Source organism: Castor canadensis, chromosome 11 (assembly GCF_047511655.1).
Source record: "Castor canadensis chromosome 11, mCasCan1.hap1v2, whole genome shotgun sequence".
In the NCBI taxonomy this organism is placed as follows: Eukaryota; Metazoa; Chordata; class Mammalia; order Rodentia; family Castoridae; genus Castor; species Castor canadensis.
This window is the reverse complement of record NC_133396.1, coordinates 34981178-34997785: the sequence shown is the minus strand read 5'-3', so window position 1 is coordinate 34997785 and position 16608 is coordinate 34981178. Positions and strand designations below refer to the sequence as shown.

Genomic DNA, 16608 nt, shown 5'->3' with positions numbered 1-16608 from the left:
CAATAATAGAGGCTGTGCTTACAGTAACCAAAGACAATATTATAGATCTTTCATTTATGTAACTTAGCTTAAATTACTTAATGTTCTTTCAAAATTTAAAAAAAGCAAAAAACACTGAGAATAACAAAGTTTGAAATACCTGACAGGTGTTCGAGGGCTACCAATAAATCTTCGAGGGGATCGGATTTTTGGTTCAAAGGAAAACTTTTCTTTCACACTTTCAAGTACAGATGGAGCCACATATGTAAAACCCTGAAAGACATTAACAGAACTACAGAATGGCATCTTACACGTGTCAAGAAAAAAAATTGGGGGGTTTTTTGAGACAGGGTTTCATTATATAGCCTAGGCTGGTCTCAAACTTTTAATCCTCCTGCTTCAGCCTCCTGAATGCTGGGATTATAGACATGTGCTACCCTGCCTGGTCTTTTGTTTTTGGTAAAGTAGGTTGTTTAGTCTCTGACCTGCCAATGCAATGATGTACACCTAAAATCATCAATGTGTATATTCTCCCATCTCCTTGATCTCATTTTCATACCTGTTAAGCACCTTTCCAGCTATCTGTTAAGGCATAGATTTCAAGAGAGCAGAATTACATTGAGCCCCACATATCAGCAAACAAAATCCTACTCTATTGTTAGCAGAAAAAAACAAAACTGTAGGCTCCACATTAAGATTTTAAGACCAAAAGAAACAAAATTCCAATTTTTCCAGCATACCTAGATAAGCAACTAAGATTATCACTTACAAATGTTTCTCATAACTGGGCCAAAGTACAAATAGAATTCACTCATTTAGCATGTGTAATCTTCCCAGTTTTGCTCCAATGATTATACAGATTTTGATATCTTTCTGATCAACATTATGAAAATTCTCCATTGTAATACATAAAAATGCAGTTTCAGGGCTGGAGGCGTGGCTCAAGCAGTAGAGTACCTGCCTGGCAAAGATGAAGCCCGAGTTCAAACCCTAGTACTGAAAGAAAAAAAGAAAACTATATTCTTGCTGTGTACTGGCATCTCATGCTGGTAATCCCTGTAATCCTAGCTACTTGAGAAGCTGAGATCGGGAGGATCAAGGTTCATACTTGGGCAAATAGTTCTTGAGACCCATCTCCAAAATAACCAGAACAAAATGGGACTGGAGGTGTGGCTCAAGCAGTAGAGTGCCTGCTTTGCAAGTGCAAAGCCCTAAATTCAAACCCATCACACCAAAATAAATAAATAAATAATGTGGTTGGAGCAGCTTTAGTTCTGTCTTGTACTTTGCTAGCATGCAGCCAACTCATTTCTTTTGCTACCAATGTTAGTTCTTTCAACAATCAGCCCTGTGCCTATTGTCTCTCCTATGAATTACTAGGTATTCGTGAGCAGTATGCATTATAGTAAATATGACTCAACAGGTTCTGGATGAAGTCCCACAGAGTAAGGTGCAATGCTTTGTGACTTCAGCCCACATCAAGCACATTCAGAATGGTATGGTGTAGTTGCTTTGTGACTTCAGAGGCTATTTGTCTAGTGGACTAAAGCTGTACCTACCTAGAGAACCTGGCTGTACATTATTAAATGTATGTTAAACTGAAGTTGCTAGAACCAAAATCTCCAGGTAGGTGGGGATTTTTAAAGTTTTTCTTTTTAGTTTACTTGTAGTGCTGGGGATTGAACCCAGAGCCTTGTGCATGCCAGGCAAGTGCTCTACCACTTACACCCCAAACCCCATACTTAAAAACATTTTTTTGGGGTAGTGCTGGAGATTGAACTCAGGGCCTCATTCAGTTAAACATATGCTTACAACTGAACAATGCCCCCGCTCCTACTTTTTTTAATTAATTTTTTAAAAGGTCTTGGGGCTGGGCATGTAGTATATATACATTTACAATGAAAACTAATTTCTTTCTTTTTTTTTTTTTTAAATGGTACTGGTGCCTGAACTCAGGGTCTACACCTTGGGCCACTCCACCAGGATGGGTTTTTTTTTTTTTTCTTCTTCAAGATAGGTCTTTCGAACTATTTGCAGCTGGCTTCAAAACTCGAACCTCCTGATCTCTGCCTCCTGAGTAGCTAGGATTACAGATGTGAATAACCGGTGCCTGGCAATAAACTTTTTTTTTTTTTTTTGGCAGCACTGGAGTTTGAACTCAGGGCCTTGCCTTGCTAGGCTGGCACTCTTACTGCTTGAGCCACTCCATCAGCCCACCAAACATCATTTTAAGTCAGTAAAGTACGTCAAACAAACCTGGGATCATATACCCCAAAGAATCATACATTCTCACTTTAATTGCTAATATGGAAGGTCACTATGAAAATCAAGGTAGCCAGGTTTCCTATGTGAACTTCAAAGCAAACAAACTGAATTTTTTATTGCAGGAACCATCCTCACACTTAAATTTCCTGTGGTTACATGGAAATTCTTTCACTTACCAAAAAGACCTGGTTGGCACTTTCACTAAGAGTTGAGTCATCTGGGCTGTCAACAGGTGTTTGACGTGTAAACTTTGAATCAAACTGACTTACATCCTCTTCAGATTGCTTTATAAAAACAGAATGATTAGAAAATGATAAACAGCCTATACAACTTATATCAATCAAATGTGTTGCAAGCTCTTTTTGTAGGGGTTGACTGTAATAAAATATAAGAACAGTCTTAGGCACAGACTGAAGAAAAACATAGGTGGAAAGTATCAACAGTCAACTTACTTCCTCAATTTTTTGTTATGTTGTAGTACTGGAGATTGAACCCAGAGCCTTACACTGCTGGGCAAACACTACCATTGAGGCATATCCCCCCCCAGCCTATATCTTCAAATTTTAAATGAGTTAACAGATTCTATTTTAGTTATCATTCCTTTATGAAATCTAAATATCATGGCTGATGGAGTGGCTCAAGTGGTAGAACTCTTGCCTAGCAAGTGTAAGTCCCTGAATCCAAACCCCAGTACCATTTAAAAAAAAAAAAAAAAAAAAAAAGCTCTAGTGAAAGTTTCTTATAGCGTATTTCACTCCTTTAGGTTCCATAAGAAATGAAAATAATACTCTTCTCTGCATTAAGTTTATCTTCTTGTGAAAAAATAGTCAACACCTAAATTCTAACCACCAGGTTTATTCTTTTAATTCCTTCTCTTTCTCAATGTATCTGGTTAAACTCTATGATCAAATAAAGGAAATAAATATCAAATCATAAAAATGTGATTTAATGCTAAAAGATTAACATGTTGACCTTATCCACAAAATATACTTCTGAATAAAAACTTCATGACAGTGCTCACTTCAGCAGCACATATACTAAAATTAGAATGATATAGAGAAGATTGGCATGGCCCTGTGGAAGAATGACACGCAAATTCATGAAGCATTCCATATATTAAAAAAAAAAAAAAAAAAAAAAAGAAAACCACTTCATGACATAGTCACAATGATCAGTCAAGTAACACTCTTAGAGCCCACTCTAAATTCCAGTTTACACTGGAAGGAATCAGTACTCCTTGGAGAAATAGCTGATTCCAGGTATGGGGAAAATAATACAAGATAACCATAGAACATGAGTTTTCTTGTTTTACTCTCTGGTGCAATACCAGAGAATATGGTCACGTCAAAAGGACCCAAGGACCAATGTGAAGATACACTCAATGTCCAAAGACTGGGGAAAACTGAGTATCAATGAAAATGATTGCAATGGAGTGCAATGAAAATATATTAAAATGTATGAGTTCACAAAGATACTAAAAAAAAAATTACAAAATTCACTGGTCAATTTTGAAAGATACTAGGGAACTATTGTTTTGAAAACTGGCAAAGAATCAACCATTTGTCCTGCTTTTCCTGTGTGAACTGTAGCTTGTGTAATCAAACAATTGATGAGAGTTTCTCTTCATGGAAAAATTCCAGCTAATAAAGAAAGAATGAGTAACAGAGTAAGACCATTTAGTAAACCCTTTGTTGAAATCATGGAAGAAGACTAGAATTTCTCCCCATCAATATTACTGACATTTTGGGCCTGATAATTCTCTGTTGTAGGGGGCTATCCTGTGCTGGCCCATATGCTCTAGGTATTAGTAGCAACCCTTCCGGCAACTTGTTACAACCAAATGCTTCCAGACACTGCCAAATTGCCCCTGGTTAAGAACTACTGATGTAGATATTGATCAGTCACTACTAACGTCAATCACAAAGGAAATATAAGTACACATTAGTCCTCCTTACCAAAGCATCTAATACCAAAGTTTAAACTGAATCAGAACAAGCATCTAAATCTAATTACTAGTTTTTGAAAATAAAGGGAACAGATGAACATCTCTTGACACCATGGTGATAAAATCAAAATATGAGGAATTCTTTAAGACAAATGGTCCAGTTTCTTCAATAAATCCCCAGGAAGAAGGTTTGAGAGGGTATACTTATAAATGAAAAGAGATGTAAGAGGGTTGGGGGCGTGGCTCAAGCAGTAAGAGTGCCTGACTAGCAATCGTGAAGCCTAGAGTTCAAACCCCAGTGCCACAAAAAAAAAAAAAAGAGACCTCAGAAATAAAGCAACCAACCAAACTATGTGACTTATTGAAGCAGAAAAAAAAAAAAAGAAAAGAAAAAAAACAATATACAAAAGAAACTAGGGAATGGTCAACCTTTTAGCTGTGATGGTTATCTTTAAACAAGACAACCAGGCCATTTTTGAAGCTGGGCAGTAGGTATATGAATTAGTTATCCTCCTAACAATTGTACAAGTTGACATTTTAAAGCAGACCACCTTGTGTTCCATGACCAAATAACAGTATCATCATTATCCTTCTCTTCTCCCACCTATATCCCAAGAAATAAAAAGTATATTTTTTTAGATTGTGAGGTGGGAGAAAGTTAAAAACGAAATAAAATACTAACTCGTTTAATCATAAACATATTGTTATGGACTATAATTGTGTTCCCCCATCCTTAAATTCATGTTGAAGTTCTAACCCCCAGTTCCTCAGAATGTAAGCTTATTTGGAAAGGGTGATTGTAGGTGAAATTAGTAAAGGTGAGGTAATACTGGAGTAGGCCACCACACCTGCTTTCTCTGAGATATTTCTTACTCTAAAAAATGATCATGTCCCTCTAGTTATATTTTTTCAGGTACACATACCAATAGCGGTTTAAAGGGTGGCTCTACTTTCCGAGCCAGGAGTTCTTCCCAGTTAATGTGTCTGAAAAATGGATGAGCCTAGAAAAAAAAAAGACAGAAAAAAAATCAAGGGAAGTAGACTACTGAAATGACAAATCAATCACTTTTTTGAAGTTAAAAATCACAAATAATCACTAAATTTATAAGCAACTACACACAGCTCTCACAAATAAAATTAGCATTATCTTTTCCCAAAACACCAAACATATCAATCCCTACTTGAACTTCTCCAGCGTCCCCAGGACCAGCTCCAAGACGAGAAGCAGCATTTCTTTTCAGCAGCTTTAGGGGGAAAAAAAAACACTGATGAAGAATCTTACTCATACTATTTGAGAAAAAGCATAATTTATTAATTGTTTCCAAATACTGTTTGAGAACAAAAGGAAAATCTTTAAGCTTTACTTTAAAAAAACGTCAGGCTTTTTTTTTTTTACCCCCCCAATATCCAGGTATGATCCTGTACTCAAAATATACATTAAATCCTATCTAGTTAATTTCTAGTTGTTAAGGATTGCAAAAGTGTCCATTTAAAGAACCCTACCTTTTTAAGCAGATCTCTGGCTTCTTGTGTGAGGTAGGGAGGCAAATTAAGTTTACATTTGAGGATTTTGTCTATCGTTTTCTTTCTATTCTCCCCAGTGAATGGAGGCTAAGGGTAGAAAAGAGGAAGAAAAATTAACATATACAAAAAGACCAAACTTTCTATGACAATATTATCAATTAATCAGTTATTATGGAGATCAGACATGTATGCTGTGAAATGAACTACTAAATAACTACTTTTTCAGTAGTGATATAGAAGAAGTAGCAATGTCCTAGAAAGTCAGGATTTCCATTAATTTTCTGATCATCACTGAGACGTGATTTTATGCTTCCATTTCACCTATCCTATGTCTATTTTACAAGACTGCCATTACTTAGATCATTTAAATAAAAATGTTTTGAAATCAGGTGTGGTGGTTCATGACTGTAATCCCACCTACTCAGGAGGCAGAGAATAGGAGGATCAAAGTTCAAGGCATGCACAGGCAAAAAGTTAGTGAGACCCAATCTCAACATAAACAAGCCAGATGCGGTGATGAGTACCTGTGATCCCAGCTCCATGGGAGCTGTAAATTAAGAGGATTGCTGTCTGAGGCTGACCTGGGCAAAAACTCAAGACCATATCTAAAAAATAACTAAAGCAAAAAGGGCTGAAGATGTGGCTTAAGGCGTAGAGTACCTGCCCAGGGGGCATAAGGCCCAGAGCTCAAATCCAAGTACCACCAAAAAATAAACAAAAAAACCCAAAAAACTGGTGGCTCACACCTGTAACCCTAGCTACTTTGGAGGCAAAGATCAGGAGAATCTACTTGGAAACTGCCTAGGGAAACTTCTCAAGACCCTATCTTAAAAATACCCAACACGAAAACAGGGCTGGTAGAGTGGCTCAAGTGGCAGAGCACCTGCCTACCAAACATTAGGCCCTAAATTCAAACCCCAGTACTGCAAAAAATAAACAAACAAATAAATAAATAAAAATAAAAGCTAGGATGTGAAAGAAAAAGAAAAAGAGGAAAGATAGAGGTATAGTAGCTGCAGTGGTAAAGTGCCTTCCTAGCAAGCCAAAGCTGAGTTCAACCCCCATACACCAAAAAAAATATATATATATACATATAAATAAATAATTTTTAAAAATGAAAAAACTTTAAAGTATGGAATCCAAGCTCCTTGAGAGGTAGAAGGAAGCAGGATCATGGTTCAAGGCCAGTTTGAGCAAAAAGTTAGTGAGAGCCTATCTCAAAAGTAAGTCAGGCATGTTGCACACACATAATCCCAGCTACTCGGGAGACAGAGATAAAAGGATCTCGGTCCAAATCTGGCCAGGCAAAAGTGCGAGTTCCTATCTGAAAAACAAACTAAATGGGGGCATGGTTCAAGTGGCAGAGTGCTTGTCTAGCATATGCAAGGCTCTGAGTTCAATCCCTAGTATCACCAAAGTGGGGGAAAAAGTATGGGTACAGAATTAAGCCTGATGTGGAGGAACACATCTGTAATCACAGCTACCTGGGTAGGTGGGAAGCAGAAGCAGGAGGATCTTGAGTTCAATCTGAGAAAATTTAGTGAGACAAAATCTCAAAACCAAAATATAAAATCAAAGGGCAAGGGGGCAAGGGGTGTATCTCTAGTGGTAGAGTGCTTACCCAGCATGTGTGTGAGACCCTGGGTTTAATCCCCAATACCACAAAGCATGGAAATCCCATATAATCATATAGCACTATTAGTGTTAAACTGCTGATGACAAGTCTTAGAAAATAAGTCAAGTCCCTTGCAACATTTCGAAAAAGTACAGGAAAGGTCTATAGTGCTTTAGTGGTTAATAACTACTCAGTACAGACTCTAATACATGCAACTTTTAACTGTGCACCTACTGCTCCAGTCAGCATGTCATACATTAATGCTCCCAAACTCCACCAATCCACAGCACGATTGTGGCCACTTCTCATCAAGATTTCTGGGGCCCTACAATGAGAAAGATAAGATACCTGAAAGCTTACCCACTTGCACACCATCTGAATGAGAATTTAAAAACAATATATGAAGCTAATGATGCTATAGAAAACTATGACTTAAACCAGGTAAAAGCTAGATATTACCCCGAAACCAGTTATATTGCTTTTAACATGCAGCTCACATGTATTCTATCGTGCCACAAAATGTATGTGTAACTGTTCCATCATGAATAGATTCTTTGCATAGTCCAAAGTCTGTTAGTTTCACATGACCTACAATGAAAGATTACAGCATGATTATTCTGAGAATTTTAAGGATGTACAGTGTTTGAATATAAAACATAAGACAATAACCTATCTGCCCATTTAAATTTTCCTGCTTTCAACTTCTCTTGAAGATATCAAGAACTAACTAGGTACCTTCCATAAAATGGGGTGCTAGTAAAGATTAAATAGAAAAAAATGAAACAGTTTGTTTACGGCTCTGGCTTTACTTCTATGCAGAATCCTATTCCATTCTGAGAAAGAAAAGACATGGGGAAGCTTCTTTCTGAAGTCCAGCTTAAGTATTATAGACCCTAATAAACACATTCCATACTTAAAATTATAACACTTCTTCAACTATATAGCTTTATCACAGTGAACTAGGACTTGAGAGTTCTTATAAAGGTCTCAGAAAGTCACTGTAACAAGTTAGCTAACTCTGTCAGTGAGTAGAAAGAACTGCTTCCTGCCAAATGCTACCAATTAGAGTAAAGAATTGACAGTGGCACGGGGCAATCATCTCTGCTCCACAAGGTGGAACTCCATCTTAAGAAAAGATCACTTCAGTTGAAGTTAAGCTTTCTGAACTGTCATTTGATTAACTATGAGTTCAACCACACCAGGGGCCCTACTACTTGATTCATTACAGAGAAAAAAAGAGGCAATGGCCTAGTGATTAAAATATGAATATACACTACATTCTGATTCTGAAGAAATATGACTTTCTTTTTTTTTTTTTGTTTTTGAGACAGGGTCTTGCTAGGTAGCCCAGGCTGGCCTCAAACCCAAGCTCCTCCTGCCTCTGACTCCTGAGTGCTCAGATTATATAAGTGTACCACCATAGCCTTTATTTTCGTATAACCCCATGATAATGATACCCTAAAGCTTATAGATCAAACAAGTGTACTATTCCATCACTGCCCTATTCTATCCTTTGCCTTAGAATTCAAAATCAGAATCTAGGTTTGGGGGAAGGGGGTGAAGGAAGGGAGAGACTTGGCTCCCATTATGTACTTTTTTAACTATACAATTTTTCCTTTTAAAAAACCAATTTGGAAGATTTATATTGGGCTAGTTGTCCATACACCATTTTCTGTTTGAGCAGACCTCTTCATCTTACAGACATCTGAGGATAAGCACCTACTAGCCCCGAGATGCCCTGGTCTGCTGGCTGCTCCCCCAGGGAGCAGATCACCCAGCTCACTCACTGCAGCATAGATCACCTCATGCCACTGCAGTCAAGGCTCACTGTGCTATACCTAGTTCTGTATGGAATATTAGTCTCTCTGATGTTTATGTCTGTCATCGCAAACCAAAACAATAATTAAGCCAGTGCTGGTGACTCCCGCCTATAATCCTAGCTACTCAGGAGGCAGAGATCAGGAGGATCACAGTTTGAAGCCAGCCTAGGCAAATAGTTCGAGAGACCTTCTCTCGGAAAACCCTTCAAAAAAAATAGGGTTGGTGGAGTGGCTCAAGGTGCAGGCCCTGAGTTCAAGCCCCAGTACCACAAAAAAAAAAAAAAAAAGCTTATCATAAAAAGTATTACTTCTACTATTTATATATTTATCATTAAAACTAGATTTATTAGCTGGGTGTGGTGGTACACACCTGTAATCCCAGCACTCTGGAGATGGAGGCAGTACTATGCTCATGAGTTCAAGGCCAGCCTGTACTATAAACAAATATATCACTCAATTTATATAACTAAGGTACACTCTTTAGGGTTGGATGTGTGGCTCAAGTGGCAGAGTACCTGCCTAGCAAGGGCAAAGATCTGATCTCAATCCTTAGTACTGAAAAAAACAAAAACAAACAAACAAAAAAAAAACCCAAATTTTCGGTTTAGGGAACAAACCAAAATTAATGCTCGAACCGGCTTTTGGCTCATAACACTGAATAAAAATTTTTTTTAAAAGAGAAAGTTAAGCCGGGCTCTGGCTCCCTCCTATAATTCTAGCTACTAGGGAGGCAGAGATCAGGAGGATCAGGGTTTGAAACCAGCCTGAGCAAACAGCTCGCAACATCCTATCTAGAAAAAACCCAACACAAAAAAGGGCTGGTGGAATGGCTCAAGCGGCAAGAGCACCTACCTAGCAAGTGTGAAGAATTGAGTTCAAACTCCAGTGCCACCAAAAAAAAAGTTGTAAATTGTGCTACTAATCTTCAACTGTTTAATCTCACCAACCATAAGTACTTAAATATCTAAACATTTAACAAATACTATGGTGCAATAAATTCTGAGGGAAGAAATGTAAGATAACAGATGAACATGAGGCCTTAAAAGTGGCCATGACCTGTGCAGGAACATTTTAGGATGTTATTTACTACAGAATTGTGCATGGTGTTATCTCCACCTTGGTGATTAAGCATGATGTTCTCCGGCTTCAGGTCTCTGTAGATGATGCCCTTTTGATGTAAATGCCCCAAAGCCATGGAAATTTCTGCCAAGTAAAAGCTGGAAACAAAAGTGATTTAATAAAATTAAGAAAAGAAATCTACCCAAAGCAGTTTATGTATGGAACAAAATTCCTTGAAAGCAACAGACATGCACCAAAGACCAAATTAGTTGGGTGGGGAATGAATGGGGAAAAGAAATGGTACAGGATGCTGCCAAAAGGCATGGGGAATTTTGTTTCATTTGTTTTAGTGAACTATAAAATGTTTTATTTTTTCCATTAGAATATATTGCTAAAATTGCAAAGATGTCCAGAATATGCCAGACTATCATTGATCATGTTCTCTTCTGTCTTACAGGGATTCAAATCAAAGCAAATTCCTCCCACCCACCCCCCAACTTTAAGATCCCATAGAAAATGGGAACTTAATTATTCTCAGAAATCAAGCCTTGATTTTAAGTCACCTTATAACCTGACCCTCAGAAGCCCGTTCATCCCTTAATGCAGCTGCAGACAGCTGTGCCCATAGTTTCTGCCCTCCCTCTTGCCAGCCAGCCCACAACTATAAACTGTGTGACACTCAAATTCATCTACCTCAAAAGAATAAAGGGCTGAATCAACCCTGTCTGGATTCGAAAAGCACAAGGAACTGCAATACTGGCTGCATAACAATGTTGCAATCCTGCAGATTACTCCAGGATGGAGAGGGTGTGTCCTAGAGGACTGAGGCAGTTTCACAGCCAGCACGACCACAAACAGCCTCCAACACGGCTCAGAGAGCCTCCTCCAAAAAAGGGCACTTCATCCCTAAGGCTCTTAAATGCAGCTTCTGTGTTAGAAAAGGCCTGAAATTAAACAATGGAATGCAGTTTGGTAATTAAGATCGGAAAAACATTTAAGTGTTGTTTTCTATTCAATTAATGTGTAGGATAAACTAATGTACTGTTACCCAATATGTCACTTTACAAAAGGATGTCTATATTTTTAATTTAAAGCAGATGCCATCTTACAAATAGGAGGGCAGATCCCATCCTGGCCATGTAATCAATCCACAGATGGTATGTTCAAGCTTATCACCTCCCTAAGACTGCACCTTGGGAACTGGAAGTCTAGAAAAAGAAATGATTCTGATACTTTCCATTGCTCTACACACAAAGTTTCACTGGAAAACCACCCTCACTCGGAGCTAAGGAAGGCAGCTTACCAACTTAAGGAAAGAAAGCTGCAGTGAGAACGGCTGTTAGGAACTAGTGTGAGGAGTGGTCACCCAAGGCCTGGGAGTAAAGGGATAATGTAACCTCCAACAACTGCCCAGCCCCAAAGCTACTTCTCCTTGAAGTTCTGAGTGGCTGACTGGCTCTATATCAATTTACTAAATAATTTGGCTGGCCACAGTGGGAATGGGGCTTCACTTTAGATTATAGCAATCATCACCTGAATCCATGAAACCCAAAAATTTCACTCACCAGGCTGTGTCTTCCATAAATATTCCCTCTCTTTCTAACTGCATAAATAATTCTCCTCCTATAAAGAAAAGGAAAAGACATTAGAAATAAAACAGTCTTTATTTCTACCTCACTTCTAATGAGAATTCTAAGCTTTCCTTCTAATCATATTGAAACATATTAACCCCTTAAAAATAAAAAAGATCATAAAATTACAGGTTTTAAAATAAGTGTTCAGGATTTTATTTTTGGCAGCAATCCTACTCTTTCATGGAATACAAAAGTTTAAACACTAGAATTGACTTGGAATTCTAGATTTTATACCTACAAACTTCAAAATATATGTAGATTTCATTCATGAAGTTAAAAGGCTTCTCTAACATTTTTATCCATAAGCAGGAAAATGTTAGTATACAATTAGATCACCCTAATTTTAGCAAATGCTAATATTCCATATTTTGAGAACCCTTAAACTAAATGAACCTGGTATAATAAACATGGCACACTCTGAGTATCAAAGTAAATAATAAAGAATTATATTCCACTGAATGATCTTAGAATGATGTAAATAAATGAACAGATACATATAATTTTTAAATGGGGGAGAAAGGAAAGTTCTTTATTACAGTAGAGTGCCAAGTAATAAATGAAGGAGGCATGATGGAATAAGAAAAATCACTTGGCAAACATCATAGTTAATTGTTAACAGGCAAGATCAATGGATGCCAAAACTGAATATGAAAGCTTGATGAGAGATGATATACTTAAATAATCTCAAAGTATCTTCTCAAAAAATACTTATTAATTACCAAGGGATGAAACTGGCAGACACTACCTTACAAACATGAACAAAATCAGTATCACTAGTGGGACAAAGATATAGGTATCATGTGCCTCCTGCTCTGATGCACTGAGAAGGACACAATGTCACTTTGATGGTCCTGCCAAAATGCATAACCTGAATCTAATCCTAAAGAAACACTGGATTCATGCATTCCTCAAAGTAACTGGCCTCCATTCTTAAAAAAAGTCAACATCATGAGAGACAAAGAAAGACTGAAAGTGTTCCACATTAAAGAAACTAAGGAAAGATATTATTGTATCAATGTTTCCCTTTCTTTTTGTGATAATTTTAGCAAAGTAACATAAGACACTGTCCTTGATTTTAGAAAGTCAACACTAAAATTTCAAGAGTAAAGGGAAATCACACCTATCACACTCTTAAATAGCTCAAGAAGTCATGTATGCATGTGTATGTATATATGTGTATATGTATGTATGTGTACACATATACACATACACATAAAAAAAGAGGAAGGTAAAACAAATGTGGCAAAATGGTAACATCTGATATGCTAAAAGATAAAATAAAAAAAATGGTAACATCTGGAGAATCTAGGTGAGGAGTATATGAAAATTCTTTGTTCTATTTTTGGTTGCTTTTTGAAACAAGGTCTTACTATATAGCTAGGCTAGCCTTGAACTTGCAATCCTCCTGCCTCTGCCTCCCAAGTGCTGGGATTACAGGTGTGTACTACCACACCAACTTTATACAATTTTTGAAACTTTTTTTTTATGTAAGTCTGAAATTATGTCAGAATAAAGTTAGAAAAAAAATGGCAATAATCACAAAAGTTGTTAAATTCTGCAGTTATCTGTTTCATGTTATGAACTACTGCAAACTCTGTTTCTTAGAAATCCCAAGTGTGTATGCTGGAAATAGACACCTGAAAGAAATGATACATGGAGCAACAAGTTCCTAGCAGCTAGTAGGCCCTGGAAAATGTGGATGGTTCCTAATAGAAACTGTACACCCTATTCACTTAGTCTACATTAAACTAAAACTGTTGAAAGATGTAATTCCAAAAATATTCAATACCTTACTACTGTCAATAAGTTTTCCCAATTCAGTTTAAGGAAAAATATTTAATGGCTTGAGTTATAGTATCTTAATCCCAGCGCAATGTGATGCTCTGTATTAGATATTTATTACTTTGTTAAATGATTGATCACAAAGGGATTAAGATAAAATTTTACAGATGGGAAAAAGCCTTTAAAGTTTCCTTCATATTTGTTGCATTTAGGAACAAATGTTCACATCTGAATTCATTACTTTAAGAGTTATTTGATCACAATGGGAAAAAGCATTTTCCCCTGGAAAATACTATTTCAACCCAGTTTCTGGCATAAATGTAAAATAATTACACAAACTGTGTACTGACCACTGAGATACTCAAGGATGAGGTAGAGTTTTCCACCGGTCTGAAAGGCATAAATTAAATCCACAATGAAGGGATGCTTTACTTCCTCCAGAATATTCCGTTCTGCTTTTGTATGAGCTGTATCTTTAGCATTTCTTACTATCATTGCCTAAAGGAAAAGAGATGATCTATAAGAACAAAATAGTGAACATTTTTATTCTATAGTAACTGAAAAATCTATTTTGTGCTTTTCTGGCCAATACTGAATGGTTCCCACTAGAAACTGAGATGGGTAATGGAAGACAGTCATTATCTAAACTATTTTCTTTTTTTTAAGTAAACATGTAAATGAACACCTAAAGATACATTTTCTAAGAAATCTGTAAGGAGATTAAAGTTATACATGTATTTACTAACTATTAAGGGCTTACTCTGCTCCAGGCTCCATGTCAAGAAAGCAGAACCACAGAAAGCACCCGTTTTGTGGAAGCCCAGAGAATGAGGGAAAATGGACAGATCAATGGAGGTAAGCATAGACCACTCTGTGTGAGCAGAGCAACAGCAATACCTCACAAGAAAATCTCCCTGCAGCTCATATCTGTGCTGTACCTTGAAAAGTTACCAAGATGCAATGTAGAAGTTAAAGAAGACATTCCAGCAGAAAAGAGGCTTGACAAGACAGGATATGTCCAAGGAACCTACAAGTAGCTCAATATGGTACCAAGTAGTTAGAGATTAGGTTAGAGAAGTAAAAACAGAGGCCAGAAAATAGAAGACTTGGGCATCTAGGAAAGGTGTTGGAATCTTATCTTAGAGGAAAAGAAGAAATGTTGAGATGGGTGTAATGAATAATCTTTGGCTTTAAGAAACAGTGCAACTGGGACTGGTGGCTCACCCCTGCAATCCCAGCTATTTGGGAGGTTGACACTGGGAGGATTAAAGTTCGAGGCTAGTCCAAACAGTTCTTGAGACCCCCATCTCCAAAATAATTAGAGCAAAATGGACTGGAGGTATGGCTCAAACACTAGAGTGCCTGCTTTGCAGGCACAAAGCCCTTAATTCAAACCCCAGTCCCACAAAAAAAAAAAAAAAAAAAGAAAGAAAGAAAGAAAGAAAGATCATGCTGGTAGCACTGTGTAGTTTTAGAGGAAAAATGAAACTAATTGGAAGGCTAATACAAGAAACCTAAGTAAGATAACCTACAACTAAGAAATGAAGTTGGGGGGAAAAATGAAGGGCTAAAGGTACATCATTAGCACTGACTAATAAGATACAAGAAGGGATGATGACATCCTGGTTTCGGCTTAAGTAACAGGATAGACAATGATGTCATTCAATAAGAGAGAATGAAATTTTAAAAAATGTTTTGAGAAAAATGATACACTGTTTTGGACATGCTGAGTCTAAGTGCCAGGAAGTTACTCTAGTGGCACATCTCTAGTAGTAAGGGAAGCAAATACACAAGGTTGTTAGTTGCAACATATGTGCAAAAGTGAAATACTAGAAACAAATGCCCATACTTAGGATACTGGCTGAAAACCTATGGAATATACACATTGTGTATATGTGCACATGTATACATATATAAAAAACTAGAAAAAATAAGGGACATCTCTATGAAAACAATGTGCAAAAGAGCAAATATATATATGTACACACACACAAAGGTATGCTATCTTTTGTGTAAGAAAAGATAGATAAGAATACACATATAAACTGGGTATGATGGCACACATCTTTAATCCCAGCTCTTGGGAGACTAAGGCAAGAGGACTGAGAGTTTGAGGCCAGCCTGGGCTACACAGAAAGACTGTTCAAAAAAGAGAAAAAAGAGTATGTATGTGTGCTTACTTATATCTGCAAAACTCAACACAACAAAGATAAACTCAAAGTCAGAAACAGTGGAAGGATAAGAAAAGGAATAAGACTATTTAGTATATTTTCTGAATAAAATCTCAACGGTTTTATCACATGATACAGTATTACTGCAATGATAAAAATTTTGATTTCTGAACCATGTTAGTGTTTTTATACATAAGAACAAAATGAAATCAATAATGGAAATGAGCAATAGAACTGAGTACAATAGAAATACATAAATGTAATTGGATATTACATTGATAACTTTAGTACAGAAGCAGAAAAATACCTAAGAAACTTGAGACCACACACCTTTAGTGGCTGATATATAGATCTTCAACTGTACTTAGTAGGTGGGTAGCTAATAGTAGACTGGTACCAGGATTATAATTCTCAAAGTTATTATGCATGTATTGTACAACTAAACAAATGGGTACTTTTACAATGATTTACCAGGGTTCTCACCATGGAAAAAAGGAGTTACAAACATGGACTGAGGGCTATGGGTGTAGTTAGGGGTGTTAAGTGCATGCTTAGCATATGTGAGGTCAGGTTCAATAACCAGTAAGGGGCAGGGGGACTGGAGATGAGGGAAAAACTCTGTGAAACTGAACTGGAATTAGAATGTCAGTATGAGGCCATGATTTAAAACAAAAACAAAACGAGCCAGAAAACATGATAGCTTAGTAGCAAGAAGCATCAAAGAGCATAGCTAAAACCCAGATCTTGGTGTATAAATACCACCCTTCATCAAAAGAAACTAGGGTTCCTTGGAGAAATTGATGATTCTAGGCCA

The 16608-nt window shown here is 37.1% G+C and overlaps 1 protein-coding gene and 1 non-coding gene across 7 annotated transcripts in view; one reads left to right on the top strand and one right to left on the bottom strand.

The window, feature by feature from the left end:
• The window catches only part of Rps6kb1 (ribosomal protein S6 kinase B1), a 60406-nt gene that overhangs the window by 23715 nt on the left and 20083 nt on the right, over window positions 1–16608 (bottom strand). For 4 of the 6 annotated variants that reach the window (XM_020161835.2, XM_020161831.2, XM_020161834.2 and 1 more), the window contains exons 5-14: window positions 13974–14121; window positions 11773–11830; window positions 10265–10365; window positions 7826–7916; window positions 7563–7653; window positions 5693–5800; window positions 5371–5433; window positions 5113–5190; window positions 2421–2528; window positions 140–252 (exon numbers count right to left, since the gene is read on the bottom strand). In XM_020161835.2, the coding sequence (XP_020017424.1) occupies window positions 140–252; window positions 2421–2528; window positions 5113–5190; window positions 5371–5433; window positions 5693–5800; window positions 7563–7653; window positions 7826–7916; window positions 10265–10365; window positions 11773–11830; window positions 13974–14121 (959 nt within the window). Of the gene's footprint in view, window positions 1–139; window positions 253–2420; window positions 2529–5112; window positions 5191–5370; window positions 5434–5692; window positions 5801–7562; window positions 7654–7825; window positions 7917–10264; window positions 10366–10901; window positions 11152–11772; window positions 11831–13973; window positions 14122–16608 lie in introns of those variants that run through there. The other 2 variants (XM_074046221.1, XM_074046222.1) reach the window with 2 other exon arrangements.
• On the top strand, window positions 3258–3363 carry LOC141414316 (U6 spliceosomal RNA). The gene has a single exon (XR_012439376.1). It is a non-coding gene; the product is annotated as a U6 spliceosomal RNA (small nuclear RNA).